We start from the raw sequence: 18,488 nt of genomic DNA, 5'->3' as shown, positions 1-18,488 counted from the left end.
ATTCATGCACCCCAGCTGCCCCAAATGACAAGTCCTCTGTACCACCCTGAGATGCCTTCTGCCAGCTCTCCAGGGCCATGTGAAATAGAAGGGCAGACATGAGGGATGAGGAGCTATCTGTGGAGAGGTGGGTCTTCTGCAAAGTGAGTGCGGAAGCCATGAGGTCCACAAACCCCTCGCCATGCCAGGGCAACAAAAACTGTCATTCAGTAGACACCAGTCAAGGGTCATGCCTGGATCCGCAGTCTCTCTTTTCACTCTGAAAGGAGCCCCCCATGGGTGGCAAGATAGCCCCATTTTTGCTGATTAGTGACTATGGTCTTAACAGGGGAAGGTAACTGTCCCAAGACCACATTGTTCCTGAGTGTAGGGCTAGCTTCATTCTTGGGCCTGTCCAACAGTAGATCCCCAAATAGGCAAGATTTCCTCCTACTTCTAATTCTTTCACATTTTGCACTATAAAGCTGAACTGACAAGAACAATTCAAAGGAATCTTCCAGAAAGTATGAGGTAACCACTGCTCATGAATCGGCTTGATGAGAGAATAAGATTAGCCCCACACAGGTTAAAAGAAGTGCTACCGTACTGTAGAACAATACCATCCCCATTTGTTATAAATGCAAACGAGAACAGAGCTTACAGCCCTAAGCCATGACTTTCAACACTAGCCTGGCAATCTGAATTTGATCTCCAGAAGTCACATAAAGGTAGAAAGAGAGAAGAGATTCCAGCAGATTGTTCTATGACCTTTACATGGGTGCTGTGGCATACACACACACACACACAGAGAGAGAGAGAGAGAGAGAGAGAGAGAATAAAAACATACAAAGCATCAATTTAACAAACAATAAAAGAGAGCCCAGGTACTAGAGCTGACAGACATGACTGAGAAGAGGAGAGAGGGAGTGTTAGACAAGGAGGCTGATGGGAGGCATCTGGAATCTAAGGCACAGCGGCATCCCCCATGCCAAGAAAAAATCAGAAAGAAAAAGGACTCATAAGCACTGGGTGTGAGGAACCTACTTTACAGCTCCCAGGATTTGTGGTTCTTGGCCTCAGAGATGAATATAAACAAGAAAAGACAACGAGTTCAAACGAGAAGCATACATGATCACATGTCTGTGGCATGCCAGGTCGTGCTGTGCGGGTGGATGTAGAATACAAGGACAGGGGGGCTCCTCAGTGCAGGCCGGGAAGCTGCTACACCATCCCATAAAATATAAAGTGCCCTTCAAAGACAGGGGTCCCGGGATGGGCCTCATGGGAAAATCCCTCTACACTAGCAGATCAGTTGGAAAAGTCCCACTCCAGCCAGAGGGTGAATCCCAGACATACTCTAAATAGCCTGCCTTCAGAAACACAGATGAACCCCCAAAATAGGGAAGGCAAAAATATAGTTAGATTCTGTGGCCAGAGATACAAAAGGAAATAAAATGACAAGAAAAAAATACTGTTGAAATAAACAAAATATGTATAAAATCTAAACTAGACATTCTTCTTTAATCAAGAATGAGATAAGAAAGAACTCTGTTTTGCTTTAAAGTTACCTATAACTTAGTGCAGTGCAGTGTGGTACCTACACTGAGCACGTAAATGAATGAATACTTTAGGGACAAACTCCTGGAATCAAACAAAGGCTATAGTTGGTGGTGTCCTTGCGGGGTTACTGTCTTCATTTTTTGCAGTTCTGTGCAATGTTATCATACAGGAAAGCTGGAAGTATATAGAACATCTGTCTTACCTTCAACTATGCTGTAAGTTTTAATTCAAACTTAAGCTTTAAACATGACTACATATAACACTTGGGTAATCTCTCACTTGAGAAGAAAATGGAAGACAAGAAGAGAAATAGAGAATGCCACCTGGGCCAGTTGTCCACAGTCGTCCACAGTCAGGTGTCAGGGGCCGGGAGCCCCCGCCTCCACTCCCAGGTCAAAAGGCTAATAAAATTGTGAGTATGTAAATAGAATATGATACCCAACTCAGACAATAACAATAGCAACATTCTACCCATATCTCACGTGGAAAAGTCATACCCCTTGATGGTGGTACCTTTTAAAAACAGCATAGTATTTTCACTGATGAATCAGAAGAACATTCCCCATCTACTAGAAAGCTCCTAGAAAGACTGGGAAGGAACTAAGAAAGGCTTCAGTGTTTCCTAGACCTGCGAGAGTCTCTATCAAGCAAGTGTAGAGGAACGGTCTCCCACTGTTGGCTTCTAAAAGTAAAGCCAGGATCAGGTTTGGGGTTACACGGGGGTTGAGATGGATGCTGAAGCTCAACACTAGCAATCTGGCAATCTACCTCAGAAGGTAAGGTCAATATTCATGGGAGGTAGTGGGTGGGAGGGTCTTGGGAGGAAAAGAGGAGGGGGAGGAGGAAAAAGGGGGGCAGGATCAGGTATAAGAGGAGATGGAGATGATATACAAAGGGTCAGGAGTTAGAACAGAGGTGTGTAGCAATGGGGGATGGGGAACTGGGGGTAGCCAGCAGCAGGTCCCAATGCAAGGAAAGCAAGAGGCTCCCAGGACCCAACAGGGATCAGATTAGCTGAAATGCCCAACAAAGGGGAGGGAGAGGCTGGGCAGTGGTGGCACATGCCTTTAATCCCAGCACTTGGGAGGCAGAAGCAGGCAGATTTCTGAGTTCAAGGTCAGCCTAGTCTACAGAGAGAGTTCCAGAACAGCCAGGGCTACACAGAGAAACTCTGTCTCGAAACAAACAAACAAAATAACAAACACACACACACACACACACAAAAGGGGGAGGGAGGACCTGTAGAGACCATAGCCAGAGGTTAGGAAAGCACCCCCCAGCTGGGGGATGGGGCCACCCACTCAAATTTTTAACCCAAAGTTGCTACTGTCTAAAGGAAATATGGGGACAAAGTGTGGAGCAGAAACTAAAGGAAAGGCCATCCAGAAACTGCCCCACCTGGGGATCTATCCCATATACAGACACCAAACCCAGATACTATTGAGGATACCAAGAAGCGCTTGCTGACAGGAGCCTGTTATAGCTGTCTCCTGAGAGGCTCTGCCAGAGCCTGACAAATACAAAAGTAGATAACTTGCAGCCAACCATTGGACTGAGCACATGATCCCAATGGAGGAGTTAGAGAAAGGATTGAAGAAGCCAAAGGGGTTTGCAACCCCATAGGAAGAACAACAATATCAACCAATCAGACCCCCCAAATCTCCCAGGGACTAAACCACCAACCAAGGAGTACACATGGAGGGACCCACGGCTCCAGCCACATATGTAGCAGAGGACGGTATTTTGTGGCATCAATAAGAGGAGAATCCTTTGGTCCTGTGAAGGCTCAAGGCTCAATTCCCCAGTGTAGGGGAATGCCAGGGTGGTAAGGTGGGAGGGGGCGCATCCTCATAGAAGCAGGGGGAGGAGGAATGGGAGAGGGAGGTTTCAGAGGGGAAACAGGTAAAGGAGATAACATTTGAAATGTAAATACATAAAATATCCAATAAAAAGAAAGAAAGTAAGGTCAAGAGTTCTGGTGATGTTATGGAACATACCACAAATGCTCTACATCAGAAAAGGATTCCTTCAAGTTGCCAATGGTAAGATCAGTTTTGCATGCTAAAGAGATAACTGGGGAGGGAGGCGGAATCCTAAATAGCTATAGGGCAGAGTCTGACATAGAGATTCCAACATAAGGTTAGATGGTTGGTCTGTTCAGCCACAGCTCCACCCTCAAGCAGGGCAGGGGTGCTGAAGGTTGAGTTGGTCATGCATGTCTAATTATTAAATTGTGCCTGTGCAATAAAGCTCTATTAAAAACACAAAAGACAGAGTTAAGATAACTGCCTGAGAACTGAATTCATGGAGGTATATGGAAGCTGGAGCACTTAAGGGGGTATATAGGAGCTCTGGGCTCTTTTGCAGACATCTGGCCCTTCATATCTCTGTATCTGTCATTGGCACCTTTGAAATTCCTTTATAAAAAAAAGTGGCAGAGCATAAGTGAAATGCTTTTCTGAGTCTTATCACACACTTTAACAAATTAATTGAGCTGCAGGAGGGTATCCTGGGAGTGCCAATTTATAGCCAGCTAGTTCAGAAACACAGATGACAATCTGCAACTAGCGACTGGCATCTACAGTAGGAAGGCAGCCATATGAGACCTAGCCTTCCACAGAATATTATCTTCAGGCAGACAGTGTCAGAACTGAGCAGAGTGAGAGTTTGGGGGAGAGATCCCGCACATCTGGAGTAAGCAGGAAATGCACATCACTGTGTTTCCTTCCATTCCTGCTCCCTGTGGTCCAGATGCTTAAGGGGAAGCTGCTGAAACATCTGATGACAATGTGGGCCACACAACCTCCAAGTCACCTGCCAATAGCAAGTTCCTCTTGTGTCCTGCTGAAGGAAAAGCGCTCAGGCCAGAAGACCTCACAGAACCCCTCCCCTACTGACCTTGAGCATCTGTCACCACCCATTAAGCCAAAAGAAAATGGTCTACCTTTGGCTTTGAATTGCATCTAACTGCTATAGAGGCTGCCTTGGGACTCTTGGCAAAGCTGGGACCAGGACAAAAGAGACTGGGCCACATCAGAAAAGAGCATTCGGCTGTGTGTGTGATGGGTCACACCCGTAGGCCCAGAACTTGAGAAGCTGAGGAAGAGAGATTGACAGCTCAAAGCCAGCCTGGGCCCCAGAATAAGACCTGGACTCAAAAGATCACCAAGTCTTGGGAGAAGGTTCAGTCAGTAAATTGTCATATAAGCATGAGGGCCTGAGTTCAAATCCCCAGGACCAGTGTAAAAGCCGGGAGTGGCACTGCACAACTCTAACCCCAGTGCCAAGGTAAGTGACTTGCTCTCAGGCCAGTGTAGCTGAACTGGCAAGCTCCAGGTCCAATGAGAGAGACTGTCTCTAACAATAAGGTAGAGAGCAAGTGAGGAAGATGTCCAACAATCAACACTGGGCGCTAATGACAAGTACATGCCCTAACCCTAACACACACACACACACACTCCACACACCACACACACACACACACACACACTCACCACATACACCACACACACACACACACATACCACACACACACACTCACCACATACACCACACACACACACACACTCCACACACTCCACACACACACACCATATACACCACACACACACACACACACTCCACACACACACCACACACACACACCACACACACACACACACCACACACACCACACACACACACCACATACACACACACACACACACATACCACATACCACACAAATACATCACACATACCACACACACACACACACCACATACACCACACACACACACACACTCCACACACACACACACACCACATACACCACACACACTCCACACACTCCACACACATACCACACACACCACACACACCACACACACCACATACACACACACACATACCACATATCACACAAATACATCACACATACCACACACACACACACACCACATATACATATACTACACACATACCACACATAACCCCCCACACACACACATACCACATATATACCACACACACACCACACACAGACACACACACACCACACACACACCACACACACACCACACACACACCACACACACACCACACACATACCACACATACCACACACACACACACACCCCACATATACACCACACACACCACACACAGACACACACCATACACACATCACATACCACACACACACACACATACACACATACATACACACGCACAAGCATACACACATCAAAAATAAAGGAAAATGGGAAAATAGGAGGAAGAGAAAGAAAGAGGGCTTTTAAAAAAAAGGTGTGTAGCTCCTGGGGAATGACACTCAAGGCTGATCTCTGATCTTCACATGTGCACACACAAAAACACACATACATGCGCACTCAAAACCATTAAGATGATAGGACAGAAAACCATTGCCTCAACAAGTACTTAAGAAATAGCTGTCTCACATGCTGCTGTCAGTATCTGAGAAGGAGGGTGGCTCTGGGAGATTCGGATTGTGCCTTTCACCTCTAAAACTTTGTGATGATTTTGCAGTGTGTGTGTGTGTGTGTGTGTGTGTGTGTGTGTGTGTGTGTGTGGTGTCTATGTAAGTGTGAATACGTGATACAGAGTGCACATGGAGCCAAGTGCCTGTGGATGCCCAAGGCTGATTCGAAGAAGTATCCTCCTCCACCTCATTCGCTGAGTCAGGGTTTCTCAATCAAACCCAGAGCTCACGATAGTGTTAGTCTTGCTAGCCTGTTTGCTGTGGAGACCGTCTCCATCGTCTGAGGTTATGACTACAGGTGGGCCATTGTCCCCAACCAGCATTTACATGTGTGCTGGGAAACAAAAGTCCAGCCCTCACACCTGTGTGACACACACCTTAGCCATAGCCATCTGCTAAGTACATTACAGAAAATGAAACCATGGTAAAGATGGGCAAAGTCCCAGGAACACCACCCATGGCTTCACACAGACTCCTGGGAGAGGACAGCCTCTGCCCTGGGGAGCCACCATCCTGAGAAGCTTCATTTAGAAGCACAGACTTAACTGTCCCGCTGGAGCGTGCTCTGGGAGATCGTTGCATCTCCTCTGTATCCCCTACCTCTTACTTCCTCTGAAGTCACTGTGAGCAAAGGCTGGTGGATGAGGAAGAGAAAGAACAAAAATACTCTACCTCCTTTATGATGTAAGTCTCCAAACCTGGGGTGGATCCCAGCACTCCTGTCAAGCAGTGCTTAGAGAGATTCGGGAGACTGCAGTAGACCGAATGGCTGGTTCAATTCCCCATCTCCATGAGTAACAGTCTATTTCTATATCTTACAGAAGCCTAGCCAGCGAGTCTTCAAGCTGCCTGGAGTGTAATTCCCCACTCCAGGGGTTTGAGCTTATAATCTACCTCAGCTAATGGGATATTAGCAGACATGATGCCGGCGGCGGCGGTTTGACGTGTGCCTGTGTAGGAGGCTTGCCTCCTTGCGCTGTGGTGACTGGCAGGAGCTCATTCCTCCCAGCTACTGCTCCTCTAACCTGAACCCCAGAGCAAATCACAGAAGACCTGAACCTAGGCCTAGAGCTAAGATCAGTCGATTGAGATCAACAGACAGACTCTATCCTGAAGCAGTCATTCCAGTTAACCCAGAGATTTCAAAATGCAGGAGTCTGTTCTTTAGGTTGTATGCCATGAAAATTAGACATGATTTCTTATGCACCATCATCATCAACATCACCACCACCATCATCATCATCACAGCACTAGCTCACTGATAAAAGCTGTTTCTGAGCTTGAAGGGAAAGTTCTTTAAATGCATAGAATTGCCTTGCATTGGAGCTAGGCTGCACCCCCACAGAGCCCCCCAGCCACCACAAGGCACTCACCTGAGTCTGAGGCCGTAGGGCTCACCAGGCTGAGCAGCTCCCGCTCCTTCTCATAGTCCCCTTTGCAGAGCAGCTGGCCCTCCTTCAGGACAAACTCGTCACCCTTCTGCAGCTGCCGCTCACAGACACAGCAGCAGAAGCAGCTCAGGTGGTACACGCTCTTCTGGGCACGCATGACAAACTCATTGGGCGCGATGGCCTCGAAGCAGCCCCCGCATTTGACGGCAAACAGTCTACAAGTGGAAGAGAAAGAAAAGCGATGAGGTCTCCCTTCCGGTCAACTACCAGAGGACCTTCCACCCTGGGACAGGAACAGATTTCAGATTCAGGGTAATCGGTGTCATTCTGGAGAATTCTGGTGAATCAGAGACCACCTCGACTCATGACAACTGAAGCTGCAGAATGGAAGTCCAACATTTTAAATACCTATTTTTCACTTTTAAATTATCTGATGAGATTATAATTGCCATTGTGAACACTGTGGCATAGGCACTGGGATAAGTATCTTATTGTAGCTGTGATATTCATTCTAGCATTAATTTTACTACTCTCAAAAGAAAGCATGATTTTTCTGTTTTAAACTAGTAACGTGATTGCAGCGGCAGAAGGAGTCTTTGCAAAACATTCTCTGTTTATCCCTACATATCAGAGAAACTGATATAGGAAGGTCAACTGGCACGAGAGAGAGAGAGAGAGAGAGAGAGAGAGAGAGAGAGAGAGAGAGAGAGGGGGGGGGGAGGAAGGGAGGGAGGGAGGGAGAGAGAGGGAGGAAGGGAGAGAGGGAGGGAGGGAGAGAGTATGCACCCACGCAGGGGCATAGCAAGGAGGAGGCAGGGCATAAAACTGCACTGCCCCCCTCTTCACAAAGACAGACACAAGCGGATACAAAGTATGTTTAGGGAGCCGATGCCAATTTGTTCTGCTACTTCGACCCACTTTGGCAGGAATGACGGAAACATAAGCAACAGAAGACTGTTTTCCTATAGACAAGCCAACTACCACATGGGCCTAAGAGAAGCCAATCCTATCTCTTTGTTTCTTCGTATGTCAGTGACTCATTCTTCTCTTCACTCTCTTGCTTTCATTTATTCAAGAAACATCCAATGCATGGGCTGTGATACACTATCCATTCTGTGACTGAACAGAGAAGGAAGAAATCGAAACCATGCCCCAACTCTCTCTCCCTCTCCCACCTCCCTCCCTCTCTCTCTCTCTCTCTCTCTCTCTCTCTCTCTCTCTCTCTCTCTCTCTCTCTGTGTGTGTGTGTGTGTGTGTGTGTGTGTGTGTGTGATTGCTGTGCACTCAATGGTATACAAGACAAATCTTCCTGTTTGGAGCTCATCCTCGTATGGAAGAACATAAGACAAACTAGGAAGATGTCAGGGGGATGAAGGCCCTTGCCAGGCAAACCCGACAACCTGGATTCAAACCCTGAGGCCCACTTAAAGACGTAAGGAGAAAACTGACTCCATAAAGGTGACCTCTGACCTCCACCTATATGCCACAGTGGCACTAAATAAAAATTAAAAGAACAATGCAGAGGTGTCCCGTGGCTACAAAATATTATAACACAGAGCTGGAGCATATATAAGGAATCAGAATATTCAATCACTTCCCAACCATAAAATGGCATCTGTTTGGTTCTACAGCAGTGCCCTCACACAGCGTGCTTGTCTCAGAAGCTTGCGGAAGGAGGGAACAAACTGGAGGTGGAGTGCAAAGGAAGCTTGAGAAGGTCTCCCCAGGAGGCATGGCACACAGATTGGCACTGGAGAGAGGGAAGACCTTGAGGCTTTGAATGGAGGAAACCAAAGCTTGCCAAAAGACAACGAGGTCACCTGCCGTGGATCCCGGAGCCACCCACAGACAGCCTCCTAGGACAGGATGGGATCTGCAGAATTGGAAGGAGTGTGCTATAGGGCCTACAACCTAAGCTGTGAGCTCCCATGACCATGCCCCAGCTGTCAGGAGGCCCTGGGAAGCAACTCATTTTACATGCCCTCTCTCTATCTCTCACACTCTGCGGTGGAAGACAAAGTTGGGGACCTACCCAATGGCTGCTGTTGCCTTTTTCACTACTGATAAACTCTGCACCCAGAACTACAAGAACCAGAAGGCTTTCCCCTCCCCTTCCCTTCCTCCAGCTGCCCACTGTGGTTTTCCTGACTTATTACTGGAGTCTCTCCAATATTTTCTTTCACACCCTCTCCCTTTGCTAGATGCCACGCGTTATGCAGAAAATCTACCTAGTTCATCCCTTGGCCTCCCAAGTCCCTGGTCTCTATTTGCCAACCTGAGCAAACTAATCAATGCTTTTCCAGAAGCCAGTCAAAGGCCTTTTGTCCCCAAGCCCTGCTTCTGTTCCCCATCCTCTGAAATAGACTCAGGGCAAACGTTCCCAGGGAGTCAACAAACACTTAGCAAGCTTCAGTCAAGGGTGGTAGCATCTGTGCTTGTCTGACTCCTACCCTGTTAATCTCTTCCCCCTTTTCCCCCTTAAATTTGTCCCTCACTCCATAAATGTCCCCCGTGTTAAAGAAGAGAAGGCTGGAATGAGCATAACAAAGACAGTCCGCCATGTTGACTCAGGAGCATCAGTAGAAGTGAAAGCAGTCATCTAGGCTCAACTCCGGAAGTGGCCATGTTCCCTGGAGGACCGTGGGCCAGGAGAGGCAGGCAAGCCTTGTTCCTTCCAGTCTCCCTCCCTGGATCCCAGCCATGTCAGCTGCACCTTACTCCCTTGTCTCTTGTAACCTTCAAGAGCAATTGGAGAAGAGGAGCATGCCATCTACCACCTGGGTGCCAGATGTGTACACAGCTGGACGGGTACCACTGTGGACCCAGCTGCCGACTGCACAGCCTCCCACAAGTTGTTTTCTCTGGGGCTCAGAGAAGCAGAGAAAAGGATTTGTTCAAAAGTCCAGGTCATAATTAAAACACAGCCTGTCTCTTCCTAGTGCTTGAGATGTGTTCCCCCATGGTTATTTCCCCTCTGAATGCTAATGAGTCTGCACTGTGGGTTCTGAGCCTGGCAGGCTGCTGAAAAGCTGGGCAATGCCTCCAGAAAGACCCAGCTCTCCTCTGTAGGCCTGACAACATCCAACTCTTCTCACCATCCTAAATCTCTTTTCAGTCTCTGTCTCTGTCTTTGTCTCCCTGTGTCTCTGTGTCTGTCTCTCTGTCTCGCTTGTAAAATGGAAGTGGAGCATCTTCCTCGTAGAAAAGCATCCTGTGCAATAGGGTGCCTGGTATTAAGCCCCTTTGTCTACAGATCACCTTCTCTGAGTAGGGGTGTCATAGCAAATGAAGCTACCTTTGATCTTAGAGAGCCACAGTGGGCAGCAGGCTTGGGGCGGCTAGATTTATGTCAACTTGACATGACATAAATCTTCTCTGAGAGGAGGAAACCTCAATTGAGAAAATGCCTCCGTTAAGATCAGGCTGTGGGCCACCCTGTAGAGCATTTCCCTAATTAGTGATAGAGGAGAGCCCAGGCTACTATGGGTAGTGCCACCCCTGGGCTGGTGGTCCTGAGTTCTATAAAAAAGCAGTTTCAACGATCCATAAAGAGCAAGCCAAGAAGCAGCACCTCTCCATGGCCTCTGCACCAGCTCCTTCCTCCAGGTTCCTGCCCTGTTTGAGCTCCTGTCCTGACTTCCTTCAATGATGAACAGTGATGTGGAAGTGTAAGCCAAATAAACCCCTTTCTCTCCAACTTGCTTCTTGGTCATGTTGTTTCATTGCAACAACAGAAACCCTAGTTAAAACAAGTTGGTACAAGGATAATGGGGGTTTTGCTGCAACTGGCTTGGCCGTGTTGTTTTTGGGGGGATTGTGGAAGGACTTTGGAACTCTGGGCTAGGGAAGTCATTGAGTGTGGAGAGCTCAGTGAGCTGTCCTGTAGAAGCTTGAGAAAAAGAATGTTGACAGCAGGGCATGCAGTGGAGGCCTGGCTTGTGAAGAGAGAAGCAAAGCTCTACCGGGCTTTTTGTGTGAAGAATCTGTACTTCTGGTCAGCTGACTCTGAAGAATCAGCTGTGATTAACAAGATATCAGAACTATTCAAGTGAAACCTTTGCTTTGCTGGGATACTCAGTGCTGGTCAGCTGGGGCTAAGAAATTAGCAGTGGTGAAGAAGAGATCAGCATCACTGAGGTGAAATCTTTTGGGTAGTGTTTTCTGAGAGTCAGCACACAAAAGCTATGTTCCAGACAGAGCCAAGGTTATAGCTTGTCCTGGCAGCTGAACTTGGTACCAAGGTTGGACTGGTTTTGAAGGCATGAAGGGGTCCTAGAGAGCTTCTGAGACTTGGCACTGTGAAAGGGCAGGAGAAGCCACTGGGGCAGTGCAGCCTCAGAAGGCCCAGGATTAAAGGGTCATGCAAAAAAAGTTGAGGCTTGCCACCATGAAAAACCCTATGAGAGGCTATTGGCGAAAGCGCAGCCCAGTTGCAGCAAGTGACCCCAGCATTTTGGAGATGTCAGTGCCATGGGGTGACCGCCAAAAATAGGAGCAGCAGTGGTGTGGAGCCAGCTGGAGCCTAGAAGACAAGCTGTGTGCTACAGAGGGCAGAGAGGGAGAAGTGACCCAAGCACTTTAGAGAAGATCACAAGTAGATCCCAGACATTGACCCATTGGGTCGTCTACACTGTTTGATTTTCTTTTTGGTTCAGATTGTGACAGCTCCCTACTTCTTTCCCCTTACAGCAAAAAAGTTCTTAATTTATTGTTTTTATTTTACAGGATCCCACAGTTGAGAGACTTTAAAGTCTTTTTTAAAAGAAATTTGGGGATTTTTGCAGAGAATTTGGACTTTATAAGAGGCTATATATTTTTTAAGAGACAACTTTTAAAGTGGATTTGTAAGGCTGTGGGACTTTCTAAGTTTGTAAAATGTTTTACATTGTGCGCTATCATTATTTCTGTGTGATCATGGGATGAACAAGGAAGGAAAGGTTGTGGCTTAACAATGGTGTGTTTATTGTCATGCTGACAAGGGGTCATTTGTGCTGGCCAGATTTATGTCAACTTGACAAAAGCTAAAGTCACATAAGAGGAGAGAACCTCATTTAAGAATAATACCTCCCTAAGACAGGCTGTAGACAAGCCTGCAGGGGATTTTTTTTTTTTTAACAAACTGAGTGGTACCATCCCTTGCCTGGTCATCCTGGGCTCTATTAGAAAACAGGCTGAGCAGGTCTTCATCTGACACGTCTTCTGAGAGTAGGTCTTCATCTGACACGTCTTCTCATAGCATGGTTCTCAGTCAGAAAAGCCTGAGATGTCTGTATCTAAACCCTAGCATCCAGACATAGTAACCCTTTAAGCAATATATTTTACACAGTCTCATTTACACACCTTCACACACAGGTGTACATGCACGCATGTTTACACACACATACACACACACACACACATCCACACACATGGAATTAAATCAAAAATGCATACCTTAGATAAGTATCTTCTAGACTATGCATATTATGCAATCTATTTAAAAGAATGCTAAGACTGTATGTATTATATAGTCTAGAAAAGATGTCTTCTGGAAGATAATATTTTACTCCTGAGCCATGTTTGAAATTCACCAAGGCAGATAGTCTCCTAACTCATTCTCACTCTTGTCTTGTGTTGGGAAGCCTTGTAATGATGGAGACAAAAAAATAAAACAAAAAAATAAAACAAAAATAAAAACGTTCAAGTACAGCTATAAAGGCTCAGCACCAAAGCACTAAGGAACAAGTCGGAAGCAACCATAATGAAGCAAAGAACTTCAGAAGCAACGGTTTCCTCTCTAGAACAACAAGAATTACAGTAGCAACGTGGTGGCCTGCCAAGGTGTTAGTTGACATGTGAATACAAGCACCACTCTGGACAGGATGCTTCATTCTTAGAACCTACATTATTCTCCCAAACAGTATAAGTAAAAGCAAGGAGCTTATGGAGGACAGAGAAGGAGGGAGTGAATCTTTATCCGATATCCAGCACTGTGAACTGTGCCGTTTGCTCCGTTTGTCATTTCATGACATTCAGTAGAAGTATGAGGTACCTTACAGATTCATAGAGAGCATCCTACTCCAGCTAGACTTGACTCATGCCATCTCGGCCCCATGGGAAAGAATCTCGGGAATGCACAATACCTAGGTCTCTTCTCCACTTCCAACATACATACTCTCAAAGAGGTAACAGAATTTGTCAGATAAATCCAAGACCAAGTCTCTGCTATACCCCTTATTAGCTCTGGGACCCTGATCAAAATACAGAAACCCTTGCTTTCCTCATCTGCAAAATGGGAATGATAAACAGACTCCCCCACCACATGTACACACACCCCACTGAGTGTGCACAAGTAATGGATCAAATCCACTTAGCACAGTTTTTGGCACACAATAACTCCTCTATAAAATGTTTTTACAGCAATGATAATGGTGTTCATGACTGATAAGGGGGTGAAATGAAATATAAAGCAAGAATTTTTTTTCGAAGATAACAAAGCATAAAGACACAGGCTGGAAGAATGAGTAGAGAGCATCTTGGGGGATGTGATTGGAGCCTCGAGTTGAGGGCTAAGGCTTTGAACAAAGTAGGGACTTTATAAAAATCAGATTTGGGGGGTGGGAGCTGACTGTCAGCTTACATGCCAGTCATGGTATGAGGGAGTGGAGAAAACCCGCCAGGTCTGAGATCCTGCCTGCTGTGATATGTTGTTCCTCCAGCCAACCACACAGGACTCACCTGGGTTAACTAACTGAGAGAGTTGATTTTTAAATGCAAACCTGATCTGACTAAGGGATGGGCAGGTAGCTACTGAATTACTTCTGAGTATCCCTGTGGGGATGGATCTGGAGAGAGTGGGGTTTAAGCAGCAGGTTGAAGGAGAGACAGTCACACTCATCCAGGTGCCTAAGAACAAACACCCAATTTGTTCTCAGATTTCTGACTTGGGGACTTGCACACACCCAGTTCTCAGCACTTCAGCTTTGGACTGTTGTGATACAGAGATTCTCTGGTTATCTTGCTCTAGAAGGCATACCCTGTGGCCACTTTACCTCTATAATCACATGATCCAATCCTAATAAATCTCCTCTTGTATATTTGTAACTATCTTGTTTGTTCTTTTCCTCTGGAGGAGTCCGAGTAGCACCTTCTCCTAGCCGCTCCAACATAGTTGACTAAAGACTCACTGGGGTAAGGGAAAGTGCCTGTTCAGTTTGTTTCTTAGTTCATCTGGCACGGTTAGTCATAAGCCCTTATAATGTCCCCCAATGTCCTGAATCCCTGTCCTATCTTACACTAGCCATACTAGCTGCCTCTTGTGCCCATTTACACCCTCCGTGCTGATAACACAACTTCTTACATACAGGAATCGCAGAGCATGGCAATCTTGTGCAAACTCACAAGCTACTGCAGACCTGACTGAACTGAGAACAAAAATGAGCTGCTACAACAGCACTCCAGACAACTTCCAACCAGAAGTGTGTTTGGAAAGAACAAGATCTTCATCGACCTTGGTACAGAGCCCTAAGGACGGATTCACAAAGCGTCTGGACCACAGACAAACAGAAGGATGAAGGTCCAGATAAACACAGACATTAATTCCCATTGAGCCTTCTCCATTTTGCCAATAACAAATCAAGCCTTGGAAACTAGACTATAGCAGGTCACACCGCCCTTCCATAGTACTACTGGGCCTGGGTTGATGAGGCATTTGAATCCTTTGGTTTAGGAAGCAGTAGACAGGTCAAAGTAGGAAGAGAGGGTCTAAGGTGGTTCTTTAAGGAGGCAGGAATCAGCTCTGTTTCCACCCTCTCCACCAGGGGGCAGCATAGCAGCATTCATTAAGTGCCATGTTGACTTGGTAACTGAGGTCATCCAGGCAGACAGGGATTGGCCATAAGCCAAAACTGTCTGCTGGAAAATCTGCTGCTGGGAGCCTGGGAGAGCATGTGGCTAAACTGAAGGAGGGATGGTGAGAGAAGAGTATTCAAAAGTATTGGGAACCAAAAGCATGGCTTGTGGCCTTAGAAGACATGACACGCGCAACCTTGTCAGCTGGCTCCAGGTCTCTGTCCTTGAGGCTGAGCCAAGAGCACCACAATGAGCAATGGGAGCACGTGGTCCTGAGGCGGTGGGAAAGTCTGCGGAGACAATAGACGGGCAAGATCATCTATAGGAGACAGTCTTAAGACTCCACCGTGGTGAAAAAATGGAAAACAATAAGTGGCTGGCAGAGCCAATCAGGGTCCTTGTCTCCTGGCGGCTCCTGGGGAACTGCGCAGAGGACCATACAATGGGATGAGTGACTGGGAGAAAGCGCTGTTAACAGCGATGTCTGCAACCCAGAAGCTCTGTGAGGCCTTACTAAGAGATAGGTGTGCCCTTTGCATCTTAAAAGACCATTGGGAATGAGTAGATTTACCTTGAAATTGTAGACCACGCATGCCTTTCTTGTTCTCAGAAAGATTGTGTTCCAGTGAGCCAAACATAATAAGGGGGAGAAGAATACAGCTCTAAGACTAATAAACATGTATGCAAAACTTGGTTCTCTTTTTACAAATATGAGTAAGTTTCAGAATCTCTTGTCTCCCCAATTTCCATTAGAAACTAAGATCATGTTGTGTCATGTGACATATTTTGGGGATTTAATGAGATAACTCATCTGAAGAATCTGACACATGTCAGCTGCTATCCATAAGCTATAGCTATTAGCTCCCTTTATTGAAATCAATTTAACATATCTACCCATGTAAATATTTGTCTAAGGTAATATATTTCAAGATGGTCATTGAGCTTGAAATAGATCCTCATATATTATCTCAAGACTATATTCATCATTGTTGTAACAAATTAAATTAAACTTCAGTAAGCCTTTCATGTTATTGGAAAAGAGACCAACAAACAAATATGAACAGCCCAGTCCTTGAGAGGAAACGGGGTGAATTTCATTCGGGCTACTATGGCTGTGATAGCCCACAGCAAATATTGATAGTAGGCAGCCCTTGTTGTGTGGCACCCTCATGCGTTGCCTATAAGCAAGCATATGTTCAGGAAGTCATCAGCTCTATGGCTGGCCGACCAGAGCCGCCAGTTGCTATTTGGTTAATACTGAGATTATCTAGCAAATATTTGGAACAGACCTCTGCTCTGCGTCACTTCCGATGTCAGCTGACTGCTTCTTTTTAGACCATTGGCCTTTGTTTGGATCTGTATCAAGACACCAAAGCCTTACCATACACTCCTGACTCCCCTCCTCTGAGAGATCAGTCCTCCTCTTCATAAAGGGAAAGAAACCATGATCCAGGAGGAGCTGTGAGCTTGACCACAAGGAAATCTAAGATTATTGAAAGGACTAGCCAGCTCTGTGGCTCCACAGTCAGGAACGAATGCGACTACAATGCCACAGGCTGGCTAAGGTAGAAAGGCTCCCCCTCGGGTTCCTAAGATGGAGGGGGGGAGAAGCTGAATGAGCAGACAGAGGGTAGGACAGTGGACCTCTCTGGCCTTTGCTCCCTCTTTTCTTCCTTGCCAAAGCTGTCTATGAAACTGAGCTTCAGAGCAAAACAGTATGGTAAAAGTGTGGGTTCCAATAACCCAAGCCAAGGTGGCAGGACTTACATTATAGACTTTCCATATTGTCACAGAGGCATGGTAAAACGGCAAGAAACATAAAACAGACATATGGAAAGTATATGTTTTCTTTTGGGGGAATGAAATTTTGGATTCCTTTGAAAAGGCCAGTTTTCCTTTCTCCTTATCCTCATTAGCCTCTTGGGCTGCTCTTAAGCACACCCACCAAACAACAGAGGGTGGAGGGAGAGGTATTTTTAGCTGATATTCTGGGCACAGATTCCTATTCTTCCACAAGTTTTGGCTTAGCAACATGGCATGAGGCCAGTGCAATGTATATTCTTAAAAAGAATATCTGTTTCCTGGGTGCGTGCTCTCTCTCTCTCTCTCTCTCTCTCTCTCTCTCTGTGTGTGTGTGTGTGTGTGTGTGTGTGTGTGTGTGCACGCGCGCGTAGGATGTTTTAATGGGGAAGACTCTGGGATCCCAGCAGGGGGCAACACCTAGCCCTCCATGAGTCCTATTTACCCTGGCCATCATCACTTTTCATTCAAGATTTCTCTTGTGCAGTGCATCAAAAAGGAAGAAAGAATAAAATAATATTGTCACAACTCAAGGGTTCCTCATAGAATTAGCAGATAGCAACAGGACTGTAAAAGGAAATAAATAGACCTTGAAGACAAAGAAGGGTGTCCTAAAGCCACTTGTGCCTTTGGCAGTTTGGGTGACAATCCCCACCAAGATATGAAAATCGGAGGCTGCTGCTGAGGACATGTTCAGGTGGAAAGTAAGAACAGCTCTGAGTTATGTGAGTTTCCAGAAAGCCTCTAGTTTATGGCCCTCAAAGCAGGGGACATCTTGCCTGACATCTCAGTTCCATGTACAACTGAAGATGTTATTTAATGGTACAACAACTGCTCACCACATGCAGGGTCTTGGGTTCCAACTTCTGCACCACAGAAATGCAATGGAACAGAAACTGTTTGGCTTGAGAGAATGGGAAAGAAGTCAGGCTTTGATATCTAAGTCTGTTCTCGTCAGAGAGGTGATTGACAGTCAGGCCCTGTTCTTCCCACAGCATCCCTCCTCCTGGAGGGCAACCCTTTCCGGGCAGACTGGGGTGTCTCGAGGTCTCCATAAGGGCAAACCTGACCCAGTACATGTGGCATGGCCCTTGTTTCTTGATGTTTTCATTTTCACCCTTCTATTTTTAAACCTTCTTTTATTAATTTAATTCTTCAATTATCTCCCACCTGTTCATTCAGCTCTCCCACTCACATCAAAACTGAAAGATGCCAGGCCCATTAGCATAGCTGCTAATAAAAAGATAGGAAAGACAAGCGTTCACAAAGATGTGAGATTGGAACCCCTGTGCTCTGTGGCCGAGTATGTGAAGTGGTATAGCCACTGCCAGTTGAATTCTGGAAATTCCTGCAAAACAAACAAACAAACAAACAAAACAAAAACAAAGGAAAAGTACCATATGATCCAAAGTCTCTTTCTGGACATTAATTCCCCAAAGAACTGGAAA

The 18,488-nt window shown here is 46.2% G+C and overlaps 1 protein-coding gene across 1 annotated transcript in view; it reads right to left on the bottom strand.

The window, feature by feature from the left end:
• Lmx1a (LIM homeobox transcription factor 1 alpha) overlaps nt 1–18,488 on the bottom strand; it is a 136,598-nt gene that overhangs the window by 34,635 nt on the left and 83,475 nt on the right. Inside the window, exon 3 of the mRNA XM_052200848.1 lies at nt 7,393–7,625. Coding sequence (XP_052056808.1) covers nt 7,393–7,625 — 233 coding nt within the window. The remainder of the gene's footprint in view (nt 1–7,392; nt 7,626–18,488) is intronic.

This window comes from Apodemus sylvaticus, chromosome 12, assembly GCF_947179515.1.
Source record: "Apodemus sylvaticus chromosome 12, mApoSyl1.1, whole genome shotgun sequence".
NCBI classification, from domain to species: Eukaryota; Metazoa; Chordata; class Mammalia; order Rodentia; family Muridae; genus Apodemus; species Apodemus sylvaticus.
Note: the sequence above shows the minus strand (reverse complement) of the source record. Positions and strands in the feature narration are given on the sequence as shown.